This window comes from Centroberyx gerrardi, chromosome 10 (genome assembly GCF_048128805.1).
Source record: "Centroberyx gerrardi isolate f3 chromosome 10, fCenGer3.hap1.cur.20231027, whole genome shotgun sequence".
Taxonomy (NCBI): Eukaryota; Metazoa; Chordata; class Actinopteri; order Beryciformes; family Berycidae; genus Centroberyx; species Centroberyx gerrardi.
The window spans coordinates 12,057,046-12,082,162 of NC_136006.1; the positions used below are offsets into that span (position 1 = coordinate 12,057,046).

General features: G+C 41.2%; 1 protein-coding gene across 1 annotated transcript in view; it reads left to right on the forward strand.

The window, feature by feature from the left end:
- Window positions 1–20,888, forward strand: part of epb41l5 (erythrocyte membrane protein band 4.1 like 5) — a 44,475-nt gene extending 23,587 nt beyond the window's left edge. The window contains exons 13-26 of the mRNA XM_078286198.1: window positions 596–702; window positions 1,063–1,081; window positions 2,415–2,472; window positions 2,929–3,047; window positions 10,991–11,142; window positions 11,912–12,009; window positions 12,298–12,432; window positions 13,554–13,621; window positions 15,225–15,347; window positions 16,886–16,967; window positions 17,587–17,667; window positions 19,127–19,189; window positions 19,545–19,684; window positions 20,679–20,888. Coding sequence (XP_078142324.1) covers window positions 596–702; window positions 1,063–1,081; window positions 2,415–2,472; window positions 2,929–3,047; window positions 10,991–11,142; window positions 11,912–12,009; window positions 12,298–12,432; window positions 13,554–13,621; window positions 15,225–15,347; window positions 16,886–16,967; window positions 17,587–17,667; window positions 19,127–19,189; window positions 19,545–19,684; window positions 20,679–20,748 — 1,315 coding nt within the window. The 3' untranslated portion in view covers window positions 20,749–20,888. The remainder of the gene's footprint in view (window positions 1–595; window positions 703–1,062; window positions 1,082–2,414; window positions 2,473–2,928; window positions 3,048–10,990; window positions 11,143–11,911; window positions 12,010–12,297; window positions 12,433–13,553; window positions 13,622–15,224; window positions 15,348–16,885; window positions 16,968–17,586; window positions 17,668–19,126; window positions 19,190–19,544; window positions 19,685–20,678) is intronic.
- The last annotated feature ends 4,229 nt before the right edge of the window (window positions 20,889–25,117 follow it).

The window sequence follows — 25,117 nt, forward strand, 5'->3', positions numbered from 1 at the left end:
CAAACATAGTTATTACATGTTGGTGTGTGCTTGATGACTGAGGTGCTTACTCTTTTTGCCACCAGTAGCGTATGAAAAAAGTTTTAATTGGTGCAGAATAGGCTCTGCATTCTGTTGAATACAGTAAACTGCTTGTAATCATATAATTATGAAATTCAAAACACATCAGAAATGAATATACAGTATGTAAGCTGTCAAGCTGTTTATTAGCAGTTGAAAATAGCGCTTGAATACAATTATCAAAAACTGTCAAAGCGCTGTTCAAGTCTCTCTCTGCGCCGTGCTCCCAGCAATTCTGAAATTAAAATCAGCAAGGCCACTGTTCTCTGTTAAAATAAATAAAAAACCTGTATTCAGTTACTGTCAAGTGACACAGGCAGTTGAAACGGTGATCGGCTGGTCACTGATTACCTATTAATGATTGGTGGCCAATTGATCTGTCCATCCCTAGATCATTAGGAAAAGGTCTGTTTTATACTTTGTGGTTAGGCATGTATTGGTGAGGATTATCATTAAGGCTAAGGAATGAATGAAAGACTGCATAATGTCCTTGCAAGTGTAACACAAGTGTGTGTGTGTATGTGTGTGTGACCAGTGGGAAGACAGAGTATCAGACGACCAAGGCAAATAAAGCGCGGCGGTCAGCTTCCTTCGAGAGGAGGCCCAGTCGACGTTACTCCAGAAGAACCATGCAGGGCAGAGGTGAGAGCAGCACACCTACACACACACACACACACACACACACATGCACAGTACACGGCAATACACAGTGCATACGCAATAAACAGTAACACTTCACACACACACCTCTACACAGGCACAAACACACATTCAGACACAGGCACATGCAGTAAATGGTGATACTTTGTGCACACACACAAAGACACATTACCTTTGCATGCAGAGATACAAATGTCTTACACATATGCTCATGATATGCAGGCTCAGAAACACGCACATACACAGAAATGTCAGATCTTTTCATGTTTATACTTAGTATAGTGTTTTAGTACTCATCTGGACATAACGCTCACTGTCTGTTCTCTTTTTGTGTTTTTACAGGACCATTCAAACCCCAGGAGTAAGTACACTGATAGCTGAACACAATGTGATTGTGTCAGTGACTGATTTAATGACATTATCTATCCTTTCTGCAGTATGGGATTGTAGTGAAGCTCCTTAAAGGGGATATCACTCATTTCCATTTCAATTCAAGGTGCTTTATCGGCATGAAATACAAAAGTACAAAATCAACAAATTCAAATGTAAATGACAGTAATCAGTCACTAATCATTTCTCTGTTTACCAATTTGCATATGTTAGTAGGCTGTCATCAGAGAACAATGTCATTGTCATGGTAAGAGAGGGATAAGAGTTGGTCACTTTACTTGGCCTTTACAGAGTTGTACATAAAGTGTGTTGTGACTCACACACACAGTCTCTTAACACTCATTCAGTTTCACCATAAGGCTCGACTATAATCTTGTTACGGAGGTAGCCTTTTGTTACCGGGGTAAAGACGGTGATGTCAGTCGTAGCTTTAAGCTGTCATGGGACCAGTTGAGTCAAAGCATCCAGAAGATAAATGGGAGCATTCCAGTGATTTTTCATCAAATTTGATTGGACAGACTCACACCATGACAGCGCAGGGGGCCTTCGATCCCTTAAGGCCATGAAACATTGGCAGTATTTTGAAGCAGTGGAGAATGTAGCGATGTTGCCTTAAAGAAGGATGGGGATTTGCAAATTGGAATAAACATGGATAACCTGTTCTAGTTTTTAAAATTGTATTACTTTGTGTATTATTTCACTGTTGAGTGTGGTATTTGTGATATTGCCTTGCTTGTCTCTTTTTAATGAGTGGCACTGCACCAAATTCCAGTCAGCTCTTGGTGAAATGGCAATAAAGTATTGAATCTTGAATCTTGACCTTGAAGAACAAGAGTATAATTGAAAAAGTATTAACTCTCATAAATTGTGTCATGTATCAAGGCTTTAAGGATAGACGCACTACAAGATTCCTCCACCCAAGTTGCCAACCTAGCCAAATTTGAAAGATCGGTGTGCTCTGAGAGGCTTTTTGGAGACTATGACTATGACTATGAGAATATGAGAATATGACTATGAGTCTTCACCCAGATCTTCAAAATGTTTCCTACAGCCTGATCTGAATCTAGGCAATCTCTATTAAAACCTAGGCAAAAATATGGAGTGTGCATCTGCCTTTTGATTTTAGTTTCTTTTTCATTCTTTTTAAGCTATTTGTTGTTACCTAAGTGTGATTAGTATTTTGCATAGCACTGTGAAAGCCTATTAACTGTTTACGGTAAAAAATTTTAGATGTTATTGAGAATTCTTTTCACTGTTTCCCTGTTTGTCGATTTAATAAAAACATAATTTCTCTCCCTGCTCAGGGTTCTTTCCTCAGGCAGTTCACAAAACAACGGAGTCAGCTCCAGCAAAGAGACAAAGGTGAGGAGCAAACGTCCTGCTCAGAGGCGAGATTTTTCTAATCCCTCTTTCATTATACAGGGAAACAGAATAGATGAGTTTAACGGGCCTAGGCAGGGTTTGAACCCATAACTGATACCAAGCATTAAGTAAGGAGCAGCCTACAGGCTAGATTATGAGTAAATAGATGTTTTGGCATAGAAATCCTCAAAAATTCCCACACACTGAATTGGTAAAAGACTGAGAAAACATTTGGCTCATGTATACTAAACAGGTTAGGACATCACACCACTTTCACACCACTGTCATGCATTGATACTAAACTGTAATGATAGGAGCTTTTTAATTTGGTTATATTTATTTATTTTTAACTTTTTTATTTCCTTACTCCCCATCTCTCTCCCCCCCACCATCTCTACTCTCTAACTTGTTGGCTCTATTTCTTTCTCTTACTTCCCTCTATCTCTCCGCCTTCAGGTCCCTTTCAGTAGAGGCGCCTGGTCAGGCCTGCCCGTGGTCAGCCAGGTCCCTGTCGCCGCTTGTGGACCAATGGAAATCGAGGCTCTGCCCAGGAGTCCAGGAGCAGAAAAGAGGAGGTGGGTGGCTATACAGATTTGTGTTTTTTGTTTTGTTTTACTTTTCGGTTTTTTAGCTAAATTTCAATTTATGTTTTTCATGTCACATTTTCTCTGCCAGTGGCAGCTTACCAGTGCTCAGTGTTTATGAAGGAAACACCACCAGGTTAACAAACGTTGGAGCTGGGCAGCTGATCCCTGTGCAGTCCTGAAGGAAGTGGCTGGATAGATAGATGTGTTTTTCATGGTCTAATGCCACAAGAGTGGCTTAACATGGCTTATCCACTGACCCGCCTTGCTGGTACTAGGGGAGGAAGGAGGGAGGGAGTATATGTTTCTGTGTTTGTGTGTCTGTGTGTGACTGCGTATCGCACTTGTTAGCTTGTATGCTTGGCTGTTGTATGTGTGTGTTTATATATTCCTGCTCTCAGCTGTGTGTGTGTGTGTGTGTGTGTGTGTGTGTGTGTGTGTGTGTTATAAATACTTGCATGTGTACCTGGTTATACCAGGAGAACATTCTTGGCAACATGATGGCCTGGTGGTGGAAAGTGTGTGTGTTAATAAAGTGCAGTGTGTACCAGAGGCCTGTCTTATGCAGCTGGTATTTTCCCATGATGCGATAACGTCTGACAGACAGATAAGTATAAACAGACAGACAGGTAGTAGATTGATAGACGAGAGATGGACAGACTGGCAGACAGATGCACTACAGATAGACAGATAGCAGATAGACACACAGGCGAGCAGATAGACAGATGGGTAATAGATGGGAAGCAGGCAGTGAATTACTGAACACACACACTGCTATAAGGAATTTTCCTGCTGTTGGGTTGATACAAAAACAATCCTAGTAGTCAGCTCACCTCTCTTCAGTACCACCTACATTACCTTTTTATTGTTTCTTTCCCACTTCTCTCTCGGAGTTCATCTCTTCCTCCTCTCCTCCCCTCTTCTCTCCGCTCTCAATCCCCCATGGATTACGAGGCAGTGGGGGGGGGGGGGGGGGGGTCTCTCTTCAACTTCCTCAGATATTAAAAAGAAAACATTGCTGCCTCCGAGCAAGTTGTGTAATCGTGTGTGTGTGAGCAAGTTTATGAAAGTGTGTGGTTTCATGTGTTTTTGTGTTTCCATACCTGCTTGTGCAGAGGGGACTTGAACTGTGTTTATGTCCTGGTCCTTCATCCTACACTTGAAATCTGTGTCCTCCAATATGATAATGGGGTCTTCCAAAAACCAGTTGTGTGGCTTTATATACCTATGTGTGTATTTTCATGTGTAGTTACATGCCTGTGTGTGAGTGAATGAGTGAATGTGTATGCCCCTTCCTCTATTATAAACCTGTTATGTGTCCTGTGTGTTCCAGTATTGTGATGTACTGAGGCCAAACAGGCCTTGTCTGGAGGCAGGCCAGGTACGTACGATCACCCAATCAGCCTTGCCATAGCTCTCGCTTTAACCAATCAACTCCTGCGCAGTGGGCGGGCTTTATGATCGTGGCTGTGGAATAGGTTCTCTTGCGGTGGAATTGTGATTCGCTGTCTGTCCGCTTACTGATCAGCATGTGGTGCCAACCTAATCAGTGCAGGAATTGATGTCATGATTTTGCAGGTCTTGTTGGGAATCTTGGAATTGATGTCATGAATCAGGAAATGACTTGGTGATCAAAGTGTGTTTTTTTGGTCTCTGGTCTCTGGTGGTTCTTTGGTGTATTTTGGTGTTTGGGTGTCTTTCCCTCTGAATCATCTAATGTTTATTCATGCCTCGCCTACCGTGAACCACTTACTCTTCTTTGAATCAAACTCACCTCACTTTACCCAACCACCCCCTTCTCTCTCTCTCTCTCTGTCTCTTTCTCTCTCTCTGTCTGTTTGTCTGTCTCTCTCTCCTCTCTCTCTCTCCCTCTCCCTCTCCCTCTCTCTCTTTCTCTCTCGCGCTCTCTCTCTCGCTCTCTCTCTTTCTCTTTCTTTTTCTCTTTCTTGGTCCAGCATAAAGTAGCTATTCTTGTTTCCAGTCCAGACTTCTTGGGCTTCTGGGAATAAGCTGGTTTAGATTTGAATCTGAATCTGTGTACAGGAAAGCCCATTGATGGTCAGTTGTAATAAGAGGATTGCCCGTCAGTGCTGTGGAGCAGGGGCTTTTTAAACTTTTTTCTTTTTTGCTCATTACCCCTAAAAACAGGATGGTGACGCATGGCCACTAATGCATAGAGTGATGACCTGTGACCCAAATAATTCTCTGTATCCGCCCCTTCCAGACTCTCTCACTTGATTAATTGTAGGGAAAACCCTAGAAGCTGCAAATACTAAAAAAGTTAAAAAAAAAAAAAAAAGTATCTTAAAGGCTATGGTACAAATATCTAACGCTGATAAGATGCTCCGAGTTCCTATGTATTTTATCAGCACAAGCTGATAGTTTACAGTTAGAATACCTCTGAGTTCTTGTGTATGCTATCAAGCCATGGCAATAGTTTATGATTGGCAGAATTCAGAGGAAGTGAGGATTGTGCTTTGGGAGGACATTGTTGAATAGTTAGTTTTCAGCCACAAGTTGTGTATAGATTTGGATTAAAATAATGCACCTGGTTTCCGAAAAACTTGTCTCATAGGTCATTAACAGTGGTAGACCAGTTAGTAGACCAGCGTTAGAGTTGGGATGAACAGGGCTATAGGTAATGCTCCTCCTTTCCTCCTCCCACTCCTTTCTCCCTTTCTTTCTTCCAAACCCACTGTTGATTTTGCACGGAGTGCCTCAACCTTCCTCTGTCCTGATAATGTGATCAATGTCTTTTCTATCTCCATCTCTCTCTCCATATCTCTTTTTCTCTTTCTCTACTAACCAAGAAACAGAACAGTACTAAACTCATATCCCGCAGGCTATTGCACACACACATATAAATGTAATGTGACGTAATGATGCATTAATTCTAACATTATGATCCAAAGTGTATAGAAAATACTTCATTGACTCCAAACTATTCACCCAAAACAATTCAAATCGCTGTAAGCTCCTTATAACGGTGCACTCTATAGTTTTTTTCAAGTAGTTACAGATAATATATTTTTTCACCTCAACATGTATGCAATGGCATTAAATAGAAATCCACCCTAAACCGAATGTTAACAAATACTGATTGAACTAACATCATAGGAATAATATATGAATTCTGAAAATGTCTTAAAACCATGTTTATTGGTATAGACATGTACTGTTTTTTCTGGTTTTCTTCTTTATTGATGCTAATCTGGCTTCATACTGTCCTCAGCCTACAGCACATCTTATCTCTGTCCCTGTTTCAGCTGTCATCTAGTACTGTATCTGTGTCTGTTGCCCTCTCTCTGACCCCTGCCTCTCTTTCGCTTCTGTGAGCTACTCTACAAATCATACATTATCATAACTGGGAGTACATACCATGAATGCCATGGGGGACGATCCTTTATTAAAAGGCCATTTATCTACTGATCATCCACCTAGTAAAAGTTGATCAAGATGTTTGCTGTTTTAGCAGTGGCACTGGGGAAAATGTATGCTCCCTAGCCACCTCCTCTCCTTTCACACAGCTAGTAAAGCTGTCAACATGAGTAAAACCTTCCGGCTCAAGTATTTAAACAACAATTTGACATGAGCCATAAGACATCAGTCTATAGGGGTGCAAAGGCAGGTCACAGATGCTCCGGGGAGATCCTGATCCACTTCGCTTAAGTCAAGTGTTCATGTCACAACACTTGTCACAGCACACTTAAGTGCGTGTGTGTGTACAGTGTATCAGGCAGCGCACTGGAGGCTACATGGCTTATTCAGTAGCCTGCTTGCCTCTGCAGGGCCGAACACGGCTACCCAGGGCTTATTTATTTATTCATGTCACTTCATGTCCGCTAAAATAATTTTTTTGTGATTGTCGTTGGCATGATGTTTCTTGCCATGCTGTAGTTTCAAATAAACGGATAGTGCTCTTGATCCTCTGTAATTACAAAGTAAAATGGAGTTTGCCTTCGCCCTGACAAGACTGTAGAAAAGCCTCAAGGAGCCCGATACAGCTGAGAGCTGTTTTTGCACGCAGTACTTGGGGTGCTGAAAGTTAAAAACATTTCAACTTCAGCAAACGTGTTGCACTTCCAACAGATTTTCAAGTTTCATTCAGTAGACTCACAACAGTTGGAGTAGTAGCTCTTATTCCTTGTATCTGTTGAGTGTTGCAGGGGAGGGGGTGGGGGCAGACGCGATAAATCACACTTATAAGATTTAAGCTCTTCTTCTCCTTCACCATCATGTTATCAGCTCTCTGCCACCTCAAACTCTCCTCTGTCGCCGCCTCTTCCTCCTTCACTGCCCTATATTCCTCCATTCCCATGTTAAACAAGTAATTTCTCTTCCTCAGTTTCTCCTCCCTCCTCTGATCCTGTTTCTCCGACTCATTCGCATACAATCTCTCTGTACCGACTACTCTCTTTTCATTCATTGCTTCCCTTCCTCCTCCTCTCTCCCCCTCTTTGTTTACCTCCACTCTCTCTCATCCCCCCGTCCCTCAACATTCCTCTCCTCTTCATCCCGTCTCACTTGTCCTCCTCATCCTCGTCAGGTCTCCTCACCCCTCCCCGCTCCCCCCCCCCCCCGCTCACGTCTCGTCAAAGCTCCCCGTTTGGAGTCGGACACCCCGCAGGAGCTCACAGCTGTCTCACCCGCCGGACTCACTTGCACTGGACAGAACACCAATAAACTGGAATGGCTCAGCAGTGACTCAGTAGCTAGGGCAAAAAAGGACTTGTGGCAGTGACTGTACCGCACGGATGGACACACACTTGCACCGAATGCAGACACCTTGCCTGAAGCAGCCCTCCATGCAATCCGCTCCACATGTATTCACTCACAGACTGACACTGCCCCAGGCTTGTCATCACGCTCTCTGTAAGTGATACTGCGCTTTTCCTCTCGGCCTTTTCTCAGTCCAGCTCTCTCTGCATCTCCTGCCTCTTTTCCCTCCACCTTAATTTCAGTGTGTCCGAATCTCAGTTGCTTTCTTCCCTTCTCTCTCCTCCCCTCCGTCTCCCTCTCTCAGTGAAACTACCCCCCCCCCCCCCCTCCCTTACCCTCCTCCCCTCTTTCCCTCTGCCCTGCCAGCCTGCTTCTCTCTGTCTGTTTCCCTCTCTCTCTCCTTCTTTCCCTCCTCCCCTCACATGGTGAAACTGACTGTCTGGCTGGGGTGAGATGGTATCAACGTGAGGCTTAGGAATTCACCTCGACTCTCGACTCTGCGAAGAAACAATAGGTCACATATTTTCCAGGAGGATTTGGCTAAGCCCACTTCGGCCCCCTAGTTTTATTCTCTCATACAAAAAGTTTTATCATCTGTTTTGTAACATTTCAAACACTACTGTTGTATTCATTTAGTTTGAATGAATTCCACCCAATGATTTTGTATCAGAAAATTATATGATTATCTGTTTTTGCTACATTTCATGGATCTGTTGCACTGTTAAAAATGTTCAAAGCTAAATCTGGAATGAATGGAAAAATAATGAAAGTTCAATGATCTAAATGTATTCCCTTAATTTATCTTTATCTATTTTCTAGTACACTGCATCTGTTTCTTTTTTTGACACAGCTGCAGTGGTTTAGTGACAGTTGAGGGCGTTGGTATGCTATGATCCAACCATCCAATGTAAAATAAGTTTTGGCTTACTTTGCGTTTGGCTGATAGGTGTGTAGAGAAAGAAGTGGGTGTACACTGTATGCCCGCTTATACCCTCAACTACACCACTGCACAACTGCTACTTGCACAGCTCAACCAATGAAGATGATTTTATATTATTATTATTGTTAATTAGTTAAATGTTTACAACATTAACTGTGACCAAAGGATGTATATCTATCCAAACTGCATATGTGTTTAAATCTTTGAGGAGAATAAAGACAGGCTTACTCCCAGCACAAAGAGCCTACAGTCTTATACAGCTTTCTTTGTGTGCGTTAGCCTCCCGTGCAACTTTATCACACTGTATACACACTGTTACTGAAGTAATACTATCAGCAATGTAACATGAGGGTTTTGAGCTCTAGTTCAGGGGGTTTACTGCCATTTTGTATCCTTTCCATTTGCTCTCATTCAAATTTAGCTATGAAAGATATTGGCCCAGACTGAGAAATGTTAGCCACAAGCTACTGGGTTTCTCCGCTGTGCATGTCTTGTTGTTTTTTTGTATTGCTTTGTAAATATGCTGCAGATGCTCCTAGACCTAAACAAAACATTGGAGATGTCCAATGTAAAACAGAACATCTACATACTGTATTTTCCTTTCTAGTTTTGATTTTATTTAGGGCTTTTTTTGTTCTTTTTTATCCTATTATTTCTTTGCTAGCTTCTTCTGTCACACTTTGGCCCTTTCAGCACCAATTAGTCAAGCGAGCCCGGGGCAGGAGGGATAGAAACTGAAACCAGCTGTATCGAAACATCTTACAGAGGTGTGTGCGTGCATAACAACGCTGTAATCTCACTACTGTCACATGACTTACGTCTGGTTCCAGACACACAGAAACCCCCTTTTCCTTTTGCTCTCTTTTTTTGGCTTGCTCCTTCCTTTGTGTGTGTGTGTGTTTGTGTCTGAGGGAGTATTTAGTGTTTGGGTGGCAAGTGACATAACACTCTTGGTATGCGTGTTTGATTTTTTTCTTCCCATGAGGGTTGAATTTCTCCTCACCGTCCATCCATTGTTCTCTGTTAACTTATTGGCTTAAGATCGGAACCAGACTTTTCATGGGTTGCTTTACATGCGTGTGTGTTTATATGTTTTTGATCCGAGTCCTCAGGCAAAGCTCTGTATTTCCTTTCCACATTCATGTCTGTGCGCATATACACCTCTGCTTGGATATGCGTGTGTGTGTGTGTGTGTGTGTGTGTGTGTGTGCTGTGCTCTCCAGGCAGTATGTAGTAATATACGTCTCATCTTCCACCGTGTCTTCAGGCTGCAGAGGTATGAGCGCCTCACAAGGTTGATAGAAGAGCTTTTTTCAAAGCCCATGTATCAAATGTTTTGCTTCGGGTTGCTTTTATTACTGAGAATATGACAAAGTATCTTTCACACACAACTTATTGCTCCCTCTGAAGACTTATATCCACGGGCTGAAACATGCCTCTACCTCTGGGAAGATCTTTGATATTCGACACTGTGATTTTCTTTTCTTTTCTTTTTTCAGGATTTCTGGTTTTTGGACATGCAATTCCTATTCATTCCCAATGGAAGATAACTGCTTCCCTTGTTTTTGTATTCTTGATAACAACCCTCCATGTTTTAGATACACTTTCATGGCTACATGACTATACTTGGCAAAACATTGCACTGGAGCACCTTGATATACAGTAGAACTAGCTGACGTTAGCGATGGTGGTGATCATTGGAATTTGTTACTTTTCTGACTTTTGACAGAGGCTAAATTTCTGCAAACTTTTTGAATTTATTAATTCAGATATAGGTCTTACTTTTCATATACCACAAACAGATCTTTCTGTTAGAAATGGATTTCTCCAAATATACATTTTTGTTTTAATTTTCTTGTTTGTTGATAGGAAATTGATAATAAGATAATATTTGTTATTGCCTAATAGCAGCCAGATGTTATGTAGTTGAAGTGTTATCTTGATGTTGTGGAATAGGTTGGTATAATATTCTAAAATGGCACTCCTAGCTGCTAAAGGTAGGGTGCTATCATATCATCATGGGCCAGTTTGGCCAACTGTGCAGAGTCCGCTCACATCCTATGGAGGCCACAGGTGAGTTGTATAGCTGTATCATCGTGAATCACTCTGGTGCACTTTGGCTAAATCCTTGAAGTACATTATCTGTCTCTTTTCCTTTCTATTTGTATTTAAATCTAACCTTTCTCTCACCCCCATCTTCTTTCATACCTTCTTTCCCCCTTCCTTCTTTCCTTCCTGCCTTCCTCTCCTCCCCCTCTCTTTCTCTTATCTCTAGTATGCCCATGGTGGCTGACCTACTGGAGACCTGCATCGATGATGTCATCAGGACTCCCGTCGTTCCCATGGTGACAGCGACAGAGGAGGCGGGGCCGAGCGGCGCCCACTCCACCTCCAGCATCACCGGGGAAGACGGGCTCTCTCTCTCTGGTGAGGCTCCAGAGAACCTTGCAGACGCACACACACACACACACACACACACACACGCACAGTCTCTATGTGAGTAGGGGGTGGAGTGTGGTGTGGGAATGCAAAAAATATATAGAAAGTTTTTGATGTTGCAGGACTTTAAACAAGCTAGCAGAAATGACTAGAAATCTGCTTTTAGAAACTATTTTTTAAAAATCACTAATCCTAATAATCTCCCCAACAATATGGCACCAATGCATGAGACTATGAGACTCTCCTTGCTCAATATCCTTCAAACCTATTTCCTCAAAAGAGTGGGATGTTCTCCCAGCCACCACTCACACTCACTCATGGCTCATTAACTTCTTACACGTTTACACAGTCTCTGCACACATTTTGCAATTATTTTCAACTGCCGTCCTACTTAATGAGAAGAAAAGCATACATTAAGTCATGTAGTTAATAAGCCCCGGAGCTGATTACATGTTGTTAATGGTTGATTTATAGACGAGAATCTCGAGAGAGAGGTATAGTAGAAAGGAGGTGAAATGCTTCTTAACCTAATCATATCGCTTAGAATTTCCTTTTAGTAATAATATTAATTATGTATATTTTGTGTATGTGTGCACACTTCACCTCAATAATCCATCATGGCATTAACATATGATTAGATCCAATTATCCTAACAGAATGATGACCACTCTGAATAAATGAGTGAATAAAACAGGTTTTGTGTGTGTGTTAATATGTGTATTTGTGTGCGTGCGTGCGTGCGTGTGTGTCTCCTCAGAAGTGGCAGCTCGTCTGAAGCAGCTGGAGTTGGAGAGCAATCCTCTCCCCATTCCTCCGAGAAACAACATCAATGTGAACATGGCCATGAACAATCAGGTAGATGGCCGTTTGTTTGTACATTATTTCTGCTTTATTTGATAAAACATGCATCAATCTTACCCCAGGACTTAAGTGAGACTGGCACCCAAACTAATGAAAACCTACTGTTGCCCTCTAGATTTAGGCATTTTGCATCTTGACTCACCCAGCTCACTGAGAAGCACCCATGACTTTGTTTTTAGCCACGATTAGGTAGAGGCAGATCGATTTCTTTAGCTCGGTTTGACTAAAACTGAGAGAAAACTGAGATTTTGTGTCTGTGTGTGTCCTGTCCCGCCCCTTCAGGAGGATGTGGTGAAGCTGACAGAGAAGTGTGGCCTCAGCAGTGTGGGCAGCAGTCCAGTGGTCACTCCACTGCGCCCCCCGGAGGATCTGAAGAGTAACATCCTCAAAGCACAGGCCGAGGCTGCTGCCCTCAAGGTGAGCAACAGACTCCACAAACCTGCAAAAATAATAGCTATGAAGCGGAGAGAAGCAAGACGATACACATGATATAATATTGTCATGATACGTAAGAGTTAATACGATAGTGCTGCATTGTATTGTTCTTCAGTATTTATCCTTTCATTTGACTGGTGAAAAGGCTAAGATAATATCCCTGAGGGCAATGTAAAGTCAAAAATAAGTAGTGAATGAGTTGCCATATTGTGGTTTGGAAGCCCCTCATAAAACTGGTGCCACAAAAATGTCTGGAACTGCTTTAAGGCTCCAGTGAACCAGGTTTTATTTTCTTCAAATCTTGTTGTCAAGCAAACTGTCACAGAGCATTGGGAACTAATTGCAGCCTTGTTGATTTCAATGGTATTACTGTTTCCAGATAGTTTGTGTGCTAATGTTGTGAGTGAATGGATTTTGAATACTGGGGACACCAAATGGAGTAAACTGATCTATGGATTTCTTGTATGCTGCATCTGCTCTTCATTGATCATATGTGTATTCCTATGCTGTATTGATGTAAAAATGTGCTGCTTGTGATGCGAGGCAATTGAGTGCTTGAGAATGAGTGCTTGTCTCGTTCTTTTCAGTGTCTTGTCCACTTTTGTGGCTCAAGTCCAGTAAAGTTTGTCATGCACATACAAAAGTGCAATAAGTATGATATTTACAGTCACAAAATGACCATAATATATCTGCACGGGTTTGATGGGGTTGTTGATTAATACCAATGACTCAACAATTACTTGGCCAGGTGCTGAGATTTATGGCCTTTTAAAACTCACTGTTCACTCTTTTGGATTTAAAAAAACTCCCCACCCCTTTAATATGACTTACCCTATAATTCTGGGCTTCCATGTGTGAGCTTCAGCACCATTTACTTGTCAAATGCTAGTTGCGAAATCTGGTTTTATAGCTATTTCAGGAATGTGTAATTAGTGTCGTGGTTATGAGGTTTTATCAAGTGGAACAGAGATGCGAATCTGTATCGATCTCTCTCTTTCATTTGATCATTCCCTCTTCATATTTCTCTTTCACTGGCTCTCTGTCTCTCCATGTGTTGTTTTCTCCCTTTCAATTGCTCTGTCTCTCTCTGTCTTTCTGTCTAGGGGTCTGTGGAGGAACAAGGTGTCATGGCAGGAGATAAAAACTGTAACCTGCAGGAGGCTGCTGCCAGGTTTGAACACACACACACGCACGCACGCACGCACGCACGCACGCACGCACACAAAGTAATTAGTCATTTTTCAATATCTGTTATAATTTCACAACTGTAATGACAGAAAAATTTGTTGGTACTTAAACTTTACCCCAAAATTTTACGACTTACGATCAACAGTTGCTCATGGAAAAGAAAATAGTTCCACATTAAATGAAAAAATAAAAATAAAAAATAGATGTTGAAAATGCCACTTCTAAGGCTTGCATGATTTATTCAACTATGCTCAATATTTATAGGTGCATTACTAGCACCATACTGCATTTAAAAAAAATATATATTCTCTTTGAAATTAAATGATGAAAGCGCCTTTGGGGGGGGGGGGGGGGGGGGGGACAGTAGAAAGCACATGTGCACACACTAATGTTGGACCCATGGAGAAAAGCCCTTCCTCTTCCACGCTTCACTGTCTTGATGTGTGACTGGGCCTCTTCCCTCCTCCTCCTCCTCCTCCTCCTCCTCCTCCTCCTCCTGCTCCTTCTTCCTGAGTCACCCCAACTGTCAACACGCTGCCTCAGCCAATCACAGCTCACTCTGCTGCTAGAGCTGATTATCTACTTGAATAGTCATGAGGATTATTAGCATAACTCGAAACATGACATCACCCGCCGCTCAGTTTGATTGACAGCCGTGGACATTGCTGAGTTTTTTCTTTTGCACGACAAGCAGCCTTTTTGAGGCGAAGTAAATGGGTATTCTTGCTTTCAGCAGGTTTGACATTTGGAGAATGAGCCACACTAAATGTGTTTAACAGAGTGGGCTATAAGGATCAAATGCATGGTCCCAAAATGCTGTCAGTCATAATCTTTGACAAAATTACTCTTTCACATTGCCTCAAAATACTGCAAAGGTTAAATTAATCCATGATGTCTAGAAATTAAGGTATTGATAATAAAGCCTTGATGAATATACATTCTAGTTATAGAATAGTTAAGAGTTTAGACAATTTCTCCCTTTTCTTTATTTTGATTTTTTTCCCCCTGTCCTTTACATCCCCTTCAAATTCTGATTTAGTCCAATAAGTCGATGGTAGACTTGAACTCTAAGTGTAATAGAACAGAATTGATCCTGTCCTGTGAGTCATGGCTTTTCTATGCAAATCAGACTGTATTGTCACTCCAGGAATACACATTACATAGGCACAAACAAAATTGCTGATTTTTTTTTTCCCATAGCTACTTAGCTACTATCTCTTATTGCTGAAAATTGGCAGAAAGTCTTTCTTGCACACACAATACTTAATGTAGCACATTTCATGTAGCTTTCATTTATACACAACAGATTTTCAGAAAAAAGGACACAAGACAATGAAAAGAAAATTATGCACTTCTGTTTTTGGCCCACACATGACTCATCAGAGTGTTATTGTTTCAGTCCAGTGTATAATCCAACTACTGCTTCAACACTGCAGTGAGGCAACAAATAAATGAATTTTTTGTAATATAACAGTTCTATCATGCTGTGTGAGCATTTGTGTGCCTATGGGTACATTGGTGCTTTTGTCCATATGTACCCTTACATGTTTTTATATGTATGTGTTTGTGCGTGTGTCTGTTCCCAGGTTGAAGGTGCGTACTGGGCGTATGGGCAGTAACTCGTCTCTGTCTGTTAGCGGTCGTCCCGACAGACAAGACTCCTGGGACCTGCTCAAGCCAACCGCACTGGTCTCATCAGCAGGGGCCAGGTCAGTGTGTGTGTGTGTGTGTGTGTGTGTGTGTGTGTGTGTGTGTGTGTGTGTGTGTGTGTGTGTTGAGTGTATGCATGTAGAAAGTACTACTTCTGTGTATAATTTGTACCGTGATTGTGCTTGTTGTTTTTGTTTAAATGATATGGTGTATAGTGTATGTGCCGTATTATACTCTCTGTATGTGCTTATTGGGAACGTAAGAGAGAGAGAGGGAAGGAAGAGAGAGAGCAGATTAGCGGAGGAGGGGATCTGTGACGGTGCCTGCAGGTTCCTAATCCTCCTGGGAGGACTGGGACACACACACACACACACATATATATATCTCAATTATCCAGTAGAGCCTCCTCTCCACTGCTTGTCTCTTTTACCTAACAATAAGTCCAAATTCATGATGAATTCAGTGAATATGGTCATTACCGTTTTAACTAAATAACAGTGTTCATCTCTGTTAAATTCTTTCAAATATAATTTCAGTCATACAGGAGTTCTGTCATGGATTAATTATGAATGCTATCATCATCTCCAAGTCGGGATGAATCAAATTAATATGGTTCATCCTCTCTGTTGCAAATCAGTAGACCCACATGTTGTGTTACTTTCAGTGGTGTTAGTGTTTGAACACACATTACATAATGACCAGATTCATCTAACCTACTTCAACTGTTACAGCACTGAGAGTAGGAAGAAAGAGAATTGTTTTGACCATTGAGATGTGAGGGAGGAAGGAATGAAGGATGGTAGGAAAAAGAAGTAATGATGTGAGTAGGGGTTACAGGGAAAGAAAGGGGGGGGTGTTGCAGAAACTGGGGCACGCCTAGATTAGAGGACCCACCTGTTTTTTTCTTTAGTTGTGTATGAGCACCAACCTCACTGACACAAGACCTGTGTTACAGAGCTGTATAATGACCATACAGATAACTTCATGAGCCTGTATTCGCCCAAACCGGCCATAAAATATAGATGCAATTCATCCACTGGAGACAAAGGTGGCTCTTGCTCTGTATCATAGCTCTTTGCTGACATCTGTTGGTGTGTTTGAGTAATGCATGTGTGTGTGTCTGTGTCGAGTCACATGACTGCAGTTCTGCCTGGATACTGCTGGGGCCCCTGCTCAATAATTGTATACAGTAGAATGATACACAAATACATAGAAGCTTGACTTGGCAATTTGCAAGGGCTGTATGGCCCCAGGCTCATGGATGTGGTAAATACTCATATTATTTAGGATGTTTTTCTCCTACATGGAGACTGGAGACTTGTGATTAAAATGGTAGCAGAACTAAAATTGCCCTAGGAATCGGTTTATTGAGGGTTTTCTTGAATTATTTGTACAACACTGTCAATTAGCAAATACATAGGAACATACCAAGTAAAATGTTTTCTCAGATCTACTCTATCAAAGGGAAATTATTTACGTAATAACAGTGTCAGGAATTTGTAACATATTCCTAATATTTCTGAGGTTTTTACCAACTGGAACAGAAATCTGGAGTTCTCTCTCCTCCACTAATTTTCTCTCTTGTTCCTCTCATCAGTGTTGAGATGCTTGCTGAAGATCTGATCCCCTCTGCTCCCATGATGCTCTCTGAGTCTGCCAGCGAAGGCATGGCACCAAAGGTAATGCAAAGTAGAGATTAACTATTAATATATGTAATAATTATTAACCATTGTACTGCTGTTACACTAGGTGCAATGGTGGAGTTATATTTGTTTCCATGGGAGTCTGTACTATGAAGCGTTTACCATGAGTAGATTTCATGTTGCTGTTGTGTCACTCAGATCTCACTCTTCTTCTTTGTGGTATAGCTACATTTGTTTGCAAAGGTAACATTCAAGTCTTAATGCTATTATTAAATGCTGCTCACAATAGGTATTCCCTAGTAATAAAGATGGGCTTGACTTGTGAAGGGCGACTGTACCAAAAGCAGCGTCAATAAATACTATGTGACTATGTTAAGCACCTTAGCCAAGTCAGCTGTTTGTGTGACGGATCATATGCATTACAGAATGTACTGATATGAATAAAAGAAGCATAAACACTATGCTGGGGCCTCCACTGGCCATGCCTTCGCTGGCACTGTCCTCGTGTGACAGGCTGTTTGTCTTTCATTCACATGCCACCCTGAACCAAGTGTGGATCGATGACTTTTCTACATTAGTTGTCTACAGCTGGATGTAGATATGTTCTTTGTCGTTCACATGTTGTTGTGGTAAAGATTGATGTGTCACTCTGCAGGTTAAAGCAGAGGAGGTGGACTTGCAGACCGCTGCCCCGCTGTCTGACAACCTGATCGACTTCACTGACCCAACTCCTGTGGCAAGTCTAAATATTATCCACTCACCTGTTGCAAGTCTGTATATCAGTTATGTATTCCCCTCTATTTTAAGCCCACTGTGACCACTCCTGTGTCTCTTTGTAATTTTAATTAGGAGTTTGTTTCTTTGCGTAACTCCTGAGAAACATGTATGTATGTCACCCATAGAATTTATATTGATAGAAAGTTAATTCCTATTCAAATCTACGCTCTTGAATGGTCATTTGGCTGGTACACTTACAATGGCTGCCATAGAATGCTTGATAATATTGTCATGGAAATCAGTGTTGATGTGGTGCATGAGACTCAGAAAGCTAATGTGTTGCCATGGCAGCGGCATCATTTGGATGGACGTTCCAGTGGCAGTTGTGATGAACATTCTGAACTCTCTGAGTCTCATGTTCTGTCCACACATGAAACAATCTTCATTTATATGACAACATTATCAAAATTATATGGAAGCCATGTTAGGTGTACCAAAGGAAATTACCATGATACACTAGGAAGTGTCCTTTCTATCCGTTCAACTTCTGTGATGTCACCAGAGGGGTCAGAGTTCAGGGTCAGCCATCTTGCAGCGCCCCTGCAGCTGGTTTCAAGTTTCAAGTTTGTTTATTTCTACAGCCCTTTATCACAGCTTGTCTCAAAGGACTTTACAGAGAATGAGCCTAACTAGATCTAACTGATCAACAATCAACTATAGAGCAGAATGATATAGGACAAGCATCAGGAAGAGCAAGACACACAAAAACAGATTTTAGCAAGACATAACAGCCTACCTATTCTACATAGCCTAACCTACCCGACATCACCAGCCTTAGAACCTCAGTTAGGGCTGGACGATATGGTTGAAATCAATATCATGATAATCATAAGGATTTTTCTCGATATCAATATATATCACGATATGGTTCATGTATGCAAAAGCACGTTAAATAATCAAACTAATGTTCATCTCATTGAACCGAATGGTAATGTTAGGTGTGATGTCAAACAAAACAGAAATTTTCAAATAATATTCCTACCATACCTCATTTTATCAGAGTTTTTAAGTAAAATTTGCTTGTCATCATCAATTTAGACAGCAGAAATGTGTGTCACGATATTAAAATATCTTCATATCATCACGATCTGATTCCACTGAAAGACGATAAACGATAATATTGAATTATCGTCCAGCCCTACCCTCAATGCATACAAGGCATGGTCTGGGTTCAGCGCCTTTCTCAAGGGCACTGGGGAGGATTAAACCTGTGCAAACCTGTGACCATTGACCATTCAAGAAATGGTCTCATTCTCACTCATTCTCCCATTGTAAGACTATATACAGTCATGTGGTACACACAAGAGCAGGTCCCACAATCTAAAGACGTCATGCTTCATTAGCCCGGTTCCCTTTAAGGCTCGTCTTAGTCTTAATGGGCGATGGAGCGTAACAGCTGTTTTCTGGTTGTGTTCCAGCTACCGCCAGTGCAGCAGCCCAAACCTGTCATCACCCCTCGCTGGATCATTCCCACTACTGCTGTGAGTAACCAGTATCTGTCTGTGTGTCTTTTTAGCCGTCTGCCTCTTCTTTTGCTCGGCTTATCTACCGGTCTGCCTGGCTGTTCGTCCGTGTCTGCCTGCCTCGTTTTACTCGTCTGTCTCTTTCTCCACAAACTCTTGGTGGAAATTTCTGAGGAGATTTTTGATGTGCAGTGAAATATTTTCATTTGTATCCTCCTGTCCTGAAAATTGAGTCAATGGCGATGCAAGGCTTTTTTTTTCCCCCAAAGGCACTTAGATGAGGATGCTTACATAGCTGCTGTACTCCTTGGCTGATGTAGAGGCTATGTAGCGACTGACCTCCTTCCTTGTCCCCCATCCCGTTCTAATGCAGCCTCCCGGTGTCTTTACTAACGGCCTGCTCGACCTCGACCCCCCTGCTAAGGTCACCCCTCTTCTCCCTGCAGATGGGGGTGCAGCTCTCACCCCAGCCCTCCCCCACCTCGCTCACACCCATAACATCATCGCCACCAGGTAAAATCCTTTGAAAATATACCTTTGCTGGGAGGAATTTGAACGCGTGCAGTTGAAGCGCATTTTTCCAAGCAAGCTTTTTTGTGCGCTGAGCCCTGCTGGTTGAATGGGGAAATGCACGAGTAAAAATGCAAGAATATCTGCTCAGGTTACGTTGTTAGAAATCGCCTATCCTGTCTGTCTTCAACACTGAAATGTGACAATTCTAACGTTGCTGTTTCACCTTTAAGAGGAAAAAGCAGAGCTGGCATACTGGCCTAGATCTGTTTTTTTGTGAGCAAGATTTTTTATTGCTTTTCAAGAAACGACAGGTTACAAACACTCATCACCAGTGACAGTATGGGGATAAAAGAAAGAAACTCTTGCTTAGATCGTCTACTTTGATTTGAAACCTTGATAAATAGCGCTGTAGTTTCTCCACCATGTTTATACTAAAAGGGCCGATTTTATAGGACCCCACCAGTGACCTCATCACCCCATTGAAATTTCTAAGCTTCTCTGAAAACCATCTCAAAATGTGGTGTATGATTACCTGCACCAGTCACAATCCCACTGCAGAGGAGCTTCAGGTGAGCATCAGTTAAGATAGGGAGGGGATGCTCAACCAGTATTTTGCTTGGGATGCTAAATGGAGATGTAAATATCCTTTATCTGCAGTTTTGGATTTTTTTTTCTTACTAAAACAGCTCTCCCCTATGTTAAGAAATTGTTTCATGATTCTGAAACTAGACCAACTTACTGACAGTATATTTTTAAAATGCTAACAATGCATGAGCATCAGAGGGGGAAAACCAACCAGTGGAATTCAGCTCTCAGACTTTTTCAAGCTGTGATGTTTATTTTTTCAGGACACTAACAATATGCTCATTACTTTATAATCAGTATGGAAGTGTATCTTTAATGCTTTCCCCAGCAAGGTAGATGGTACAGATCTCGTATCCATGAGGCACTTTTAATCTCTTTGTTGTACACGTTTCCCTCCTGTGTCCCGTAGCATTGTGGGTCAGCAGCCAGCCTCGGACGATGGAGCCAAACCCAGAGGTCTCCTGACCACTGAGCTCTGAGGAGGGATGAGCAGCAGCCGTCGCAACACCCTTCTCCCTCACGGCTTCCCCCACCTCATCCTGTCACCCATCCTCTCCACCCCTACACAAGCAAACTGGGCCAGGTTGAGCTGAACGCTGAGCGCTAAGGGGAACCAGGGAAGAGGCACTCCCAACCACAAAGTTAATTTCGCCAACACTGACTACACTTGTAATTCCACCCCAAGAAGTCCCTAAAAAAACAACTCGGCTAGTTGTTATTCCTATGATCTTGAATTGTTCAGTGCAGATTTATATAAATGAACAAATCTCTCAAAGATTTTAAAAAAGAGTAAGTGAGGCTAATCTGTTTATCAAGTGGCACTTTTCTGGAGTTGCAATATTGACAATAGTAGTAAATAGTAGACTGACTTTGAGCACATTGCAAGTATGCAGGGTGTCACTATGGGTACAATTTCTCTTTCAGAGCTGTTAACCATGATAAAAAGCAAAATTTTTATGACAAGGTTCAAACAAACCCCAAATCTCCAAATCAACCTGTCATTCACTGTTAATATGTCAGCTCCAGTATATGCCGTTTGACATCATATCAAAGTCACAAGTCTTGATTCTCTTTATTGCAGCTTTGAGAGAGATGTTCATGAACTGATTGAACTCTCCTACATCTTAAGAATAACACCTAACTTGTTTCTTAGTGTAGATTTTCCCCTTTGATCACTATTTCCCTTTTGGTCACTATTACCAGCACCGTCTCCTTGTAGCTGACCACTATGCAGCTAGCACAAGAACAGTCTCAATACCCCCAGCTTTTTGCTGCACAGTTGCAAAATGCATGCTGTCATGGTACTGTAAGGCACTTTGGATAAAAGCATCCATCAGTTCTTCAAGTGGCTTATGGATGGGTTGCCTCTTCCAGTACTGCTTTCCACTCTGGATATAAAATTCCCTTTTGTCCTCTTTGTTGCGTCGGTGAAGAATCTGCACCAGCATCAGAGAAAATGTCTTTGTTTTGTTTCATTTGGGTTGTTTATCACTGATAATGTGTACCACTGGATCTCTGCTACTCTGAGCTTTTTCTGCACAATCACAGATCACACTGCATGTAGAGCTGCTGAATAGTTGCTGAATAACACTGGATGAAGGACTGAGAAGAAAAGGCTGTAAAATGAAAGAAAGTGACTTTATGAGTCAGTTCTGAGAGATGGCCACATGATATAGACTCTTGAGATAATGAAACTCCTGTGGATATGATATTGTACATTTCTTGTAGTTCACTACAAACCATTTTTATACACAGTTAACATACTCATGCATACATGAGTCCCTCTGAAACTAGGCCTGATTGCAGCCACTGGATATGAACATTTTTACTTTTTGCATTTGCCTCAGAAGAATCACTGGATTAACATCGCCACACTGGACCTTGAAATGGACACTTTCAATAGGATGATGATAGAGACGACCACTTCAGTTTCTACTGACATTTTTACAATTATGTTCTTACTTTTTTGTCTTTTTTTTGATGTTTCTATTTGCCCAAGTTCATACATTTCGGTACCGGCATCATGAAGGATTGAACACCAGCATTGAAAGTTACTTTTGTGTTGGTCTGTCTTTGGACTGTCTGTGTTTGACTGTTCCATAAACTCTTATCATGGCTTGGAGTCAAGGATGGCTGCACAATAACATGAGTTTTTAGCCACGGGAGCCAACCAGTCATGTTGTAAAAAAAAATGTGATCCTATCCTTTGCTCTCACTTGAAGCCACTGCTTCCATTTGTGTCAGTTTTGCATATCCACCCTAATTTAAATTAAACTGGGAATGTAAAATGCTGCAAGTGAAAGCAACCTGTTATCAGACCAAGGTCAGTTGCTATTGAAACCCCTTTCGGTTTACTTTGAGCATTTGCTGGAGAAAATTGTCCACCTTTTACTTCAGGCAGTTTTGGGGTAATCTGATTGGTTTCAGTTAGTAATTTGACCCTGGTATAAAAATGGCTCCTGGTGAAACATGTTGTAGTTGCTACCCTGCCTTATTGAGATGAATGTATTCAAATTGTCTCATCTGAGAATGCTGGAGATGCTGGAAGTTAATATCACTATGAATTTTAAGTCTACTGTTCGTGTTATATCAACTATGAATGATATGATTTATAACTGGAGGAAAACACATTTAAAGTATCTTAAGAGTTGGTTTTGCGGACATGAATTAGGACTTTTCTGAGTATAATGCACATAGATTCCTAAAGGGTAGAACTTATAGAAAGTAATCTCTTGCATCTTTCAACCATCCCACCATAACTCAATCCCATTTAAAACACCAAGTCTGGACCCTCAGTCAAGTTACCTATGTGTGTGTGTGAGAACTGTTAAGTTTTCCCCTTGTGATGTTGCTGGCATTATCTGTCGTGAATAAGGGAAACTGACACTTTTACAATGTCTTTTTAACAGTGTCAATTTCACCTGTCGTAATTTATACTACTAAGTGTAATGGTTCAAATACTATATGAAGTGTTTTAGGTAACAGTTATAATGTATTCTCAGTATAATGGCATCAGCCGGCTGTAGATATGAAGTAGATTTATATATATTTTTGAAAATGAAGACGGCAGTATTGTTACCCCGCGCTGAGGAGAATTTCAGCGCTGAGGTGTTTTATAATTACAACAGAGCAGCGGAAAACAAATTGCTGATCAAACCGGCTGCCTCAACTGGCTGGAAAGACTTTGAGAAGAACAACAGAACATCTGTTTTTGTGATGTCTTGAATGCAATTTTATATCATCTTTTTTTTTCTTTTTCTGGAATACTTAACCACCATACAGTAAAGCTTTGTTAGTAAGCAATTCTGTTTTTTTTTTTTTTTTTGTATTCACTATATGGCTAATGTCAAACTGATTTGCCTGGAAAGAACATTATCTGTGATTTCAGCTGGATTTACACAAGACCAGAGAATCTGATTTGCAACTCGATGTGAACCAGATGTGATCGTTTTTGCCACGTTAAACCAGCCATGAAAAGATTAGATCTGGATCACTGGAAGGGAAATAATCAGATTTTCTATTCTTGTGTAAATCCAATCTGTCTGTGATAAGAAGCGAAGTATACCTGTTGTATCTGCATCAGAAATGTAGCGATAGCGACTGACTCAGCTGAGAGGTCTGTGTATTCAAAATATTTTTTAAACCGCTATATCTGAGTTGATTTTACTAGTGTAACCATAACTCGTTTAAGGAAGTACTTAAGTAACAAAGTAAGTGCAGAAGGTATTTTAATTTATTCCTGTTTTTTTGTAAGAGCACCCTTTTATCCACCTTAAGTATAAAGGAAAAACTCACCCTACAACAGAATTCACACATTAATTCCTAGATCCTGTTAGTTAAGATTTTTCACACACACATTTTCAGTTTAAATTGAGATCATCAACGGAGTCGAGGTTTATCCCAGTTTGCTGAACTTGCTTGTTAATGGTTCAACTCCACAAAGCATCTTTCCTAGTTCCTTTGACTTGTTCATAACTATTAGACTGTCCGAGATCATAGTAATAAAGTGTGAATTGTTCTGGGGTGGATTTTCCCGGTGTACTGTAGAGCGTACGACAACATTAGCTACCATCACAACACAGACTTGTCTTATATACTGTATGTACATTTACTTTCCAGCAATGTGTAGAATGTATTCCAGGTAGAAATTTTGTACAATGTAGTAAGTTCTATAAGTAAAAGTCTTGGGGAAATGACAAATGCATGTTTGTATGTTGTTTTCTATTAACCATTTCACTTCTATCACAATACACAGAGGTGCCAAGAAAGAATATTGAGGGGTTGCCTCTAATGAATTTCTGTGAAAAGAAACTGAGGCAGAACAAACTGCATAGAAATTATATATAGGCTACACTCACTTAGGTGAGGTGACTTTTACATGATAACACACATTTGACCTAGTGTTGTATTGTTTCACAGTAAATTAACACAGTAGAATAACATGGAAAACCCTATAATTGGAGAAAAAAAGAGGTGGAGATAGTCTAGATGAGTTTGCTCCTCAGGTCTTGTTTGGAGACTATAGGATAATAGGACTTAGTGTAGAGACCTGAAACTTGTAAATACACACACTTGACAGTTATACATGTGAACTGTGCACAGCTTTATTCAGTCATGCCCGTTTTTATGTATGCACAATATGAAAAAGGATCTCAAGATCAAGTTAAAGATGAAAGGCAAGTACGTTTTAATAAATGAAAGCCTTGGAATAAGCCCAGTCACACAACCCACACACAAGTGTGAATGGCAGTGAGGTGCGCAGAATGAGAAATTGCCCTTTCAAAAGGGATGACATGTTTCTTAAATGAAAAGCCATTAATCTGATGGATGCATAGAGGCTTGAATTTT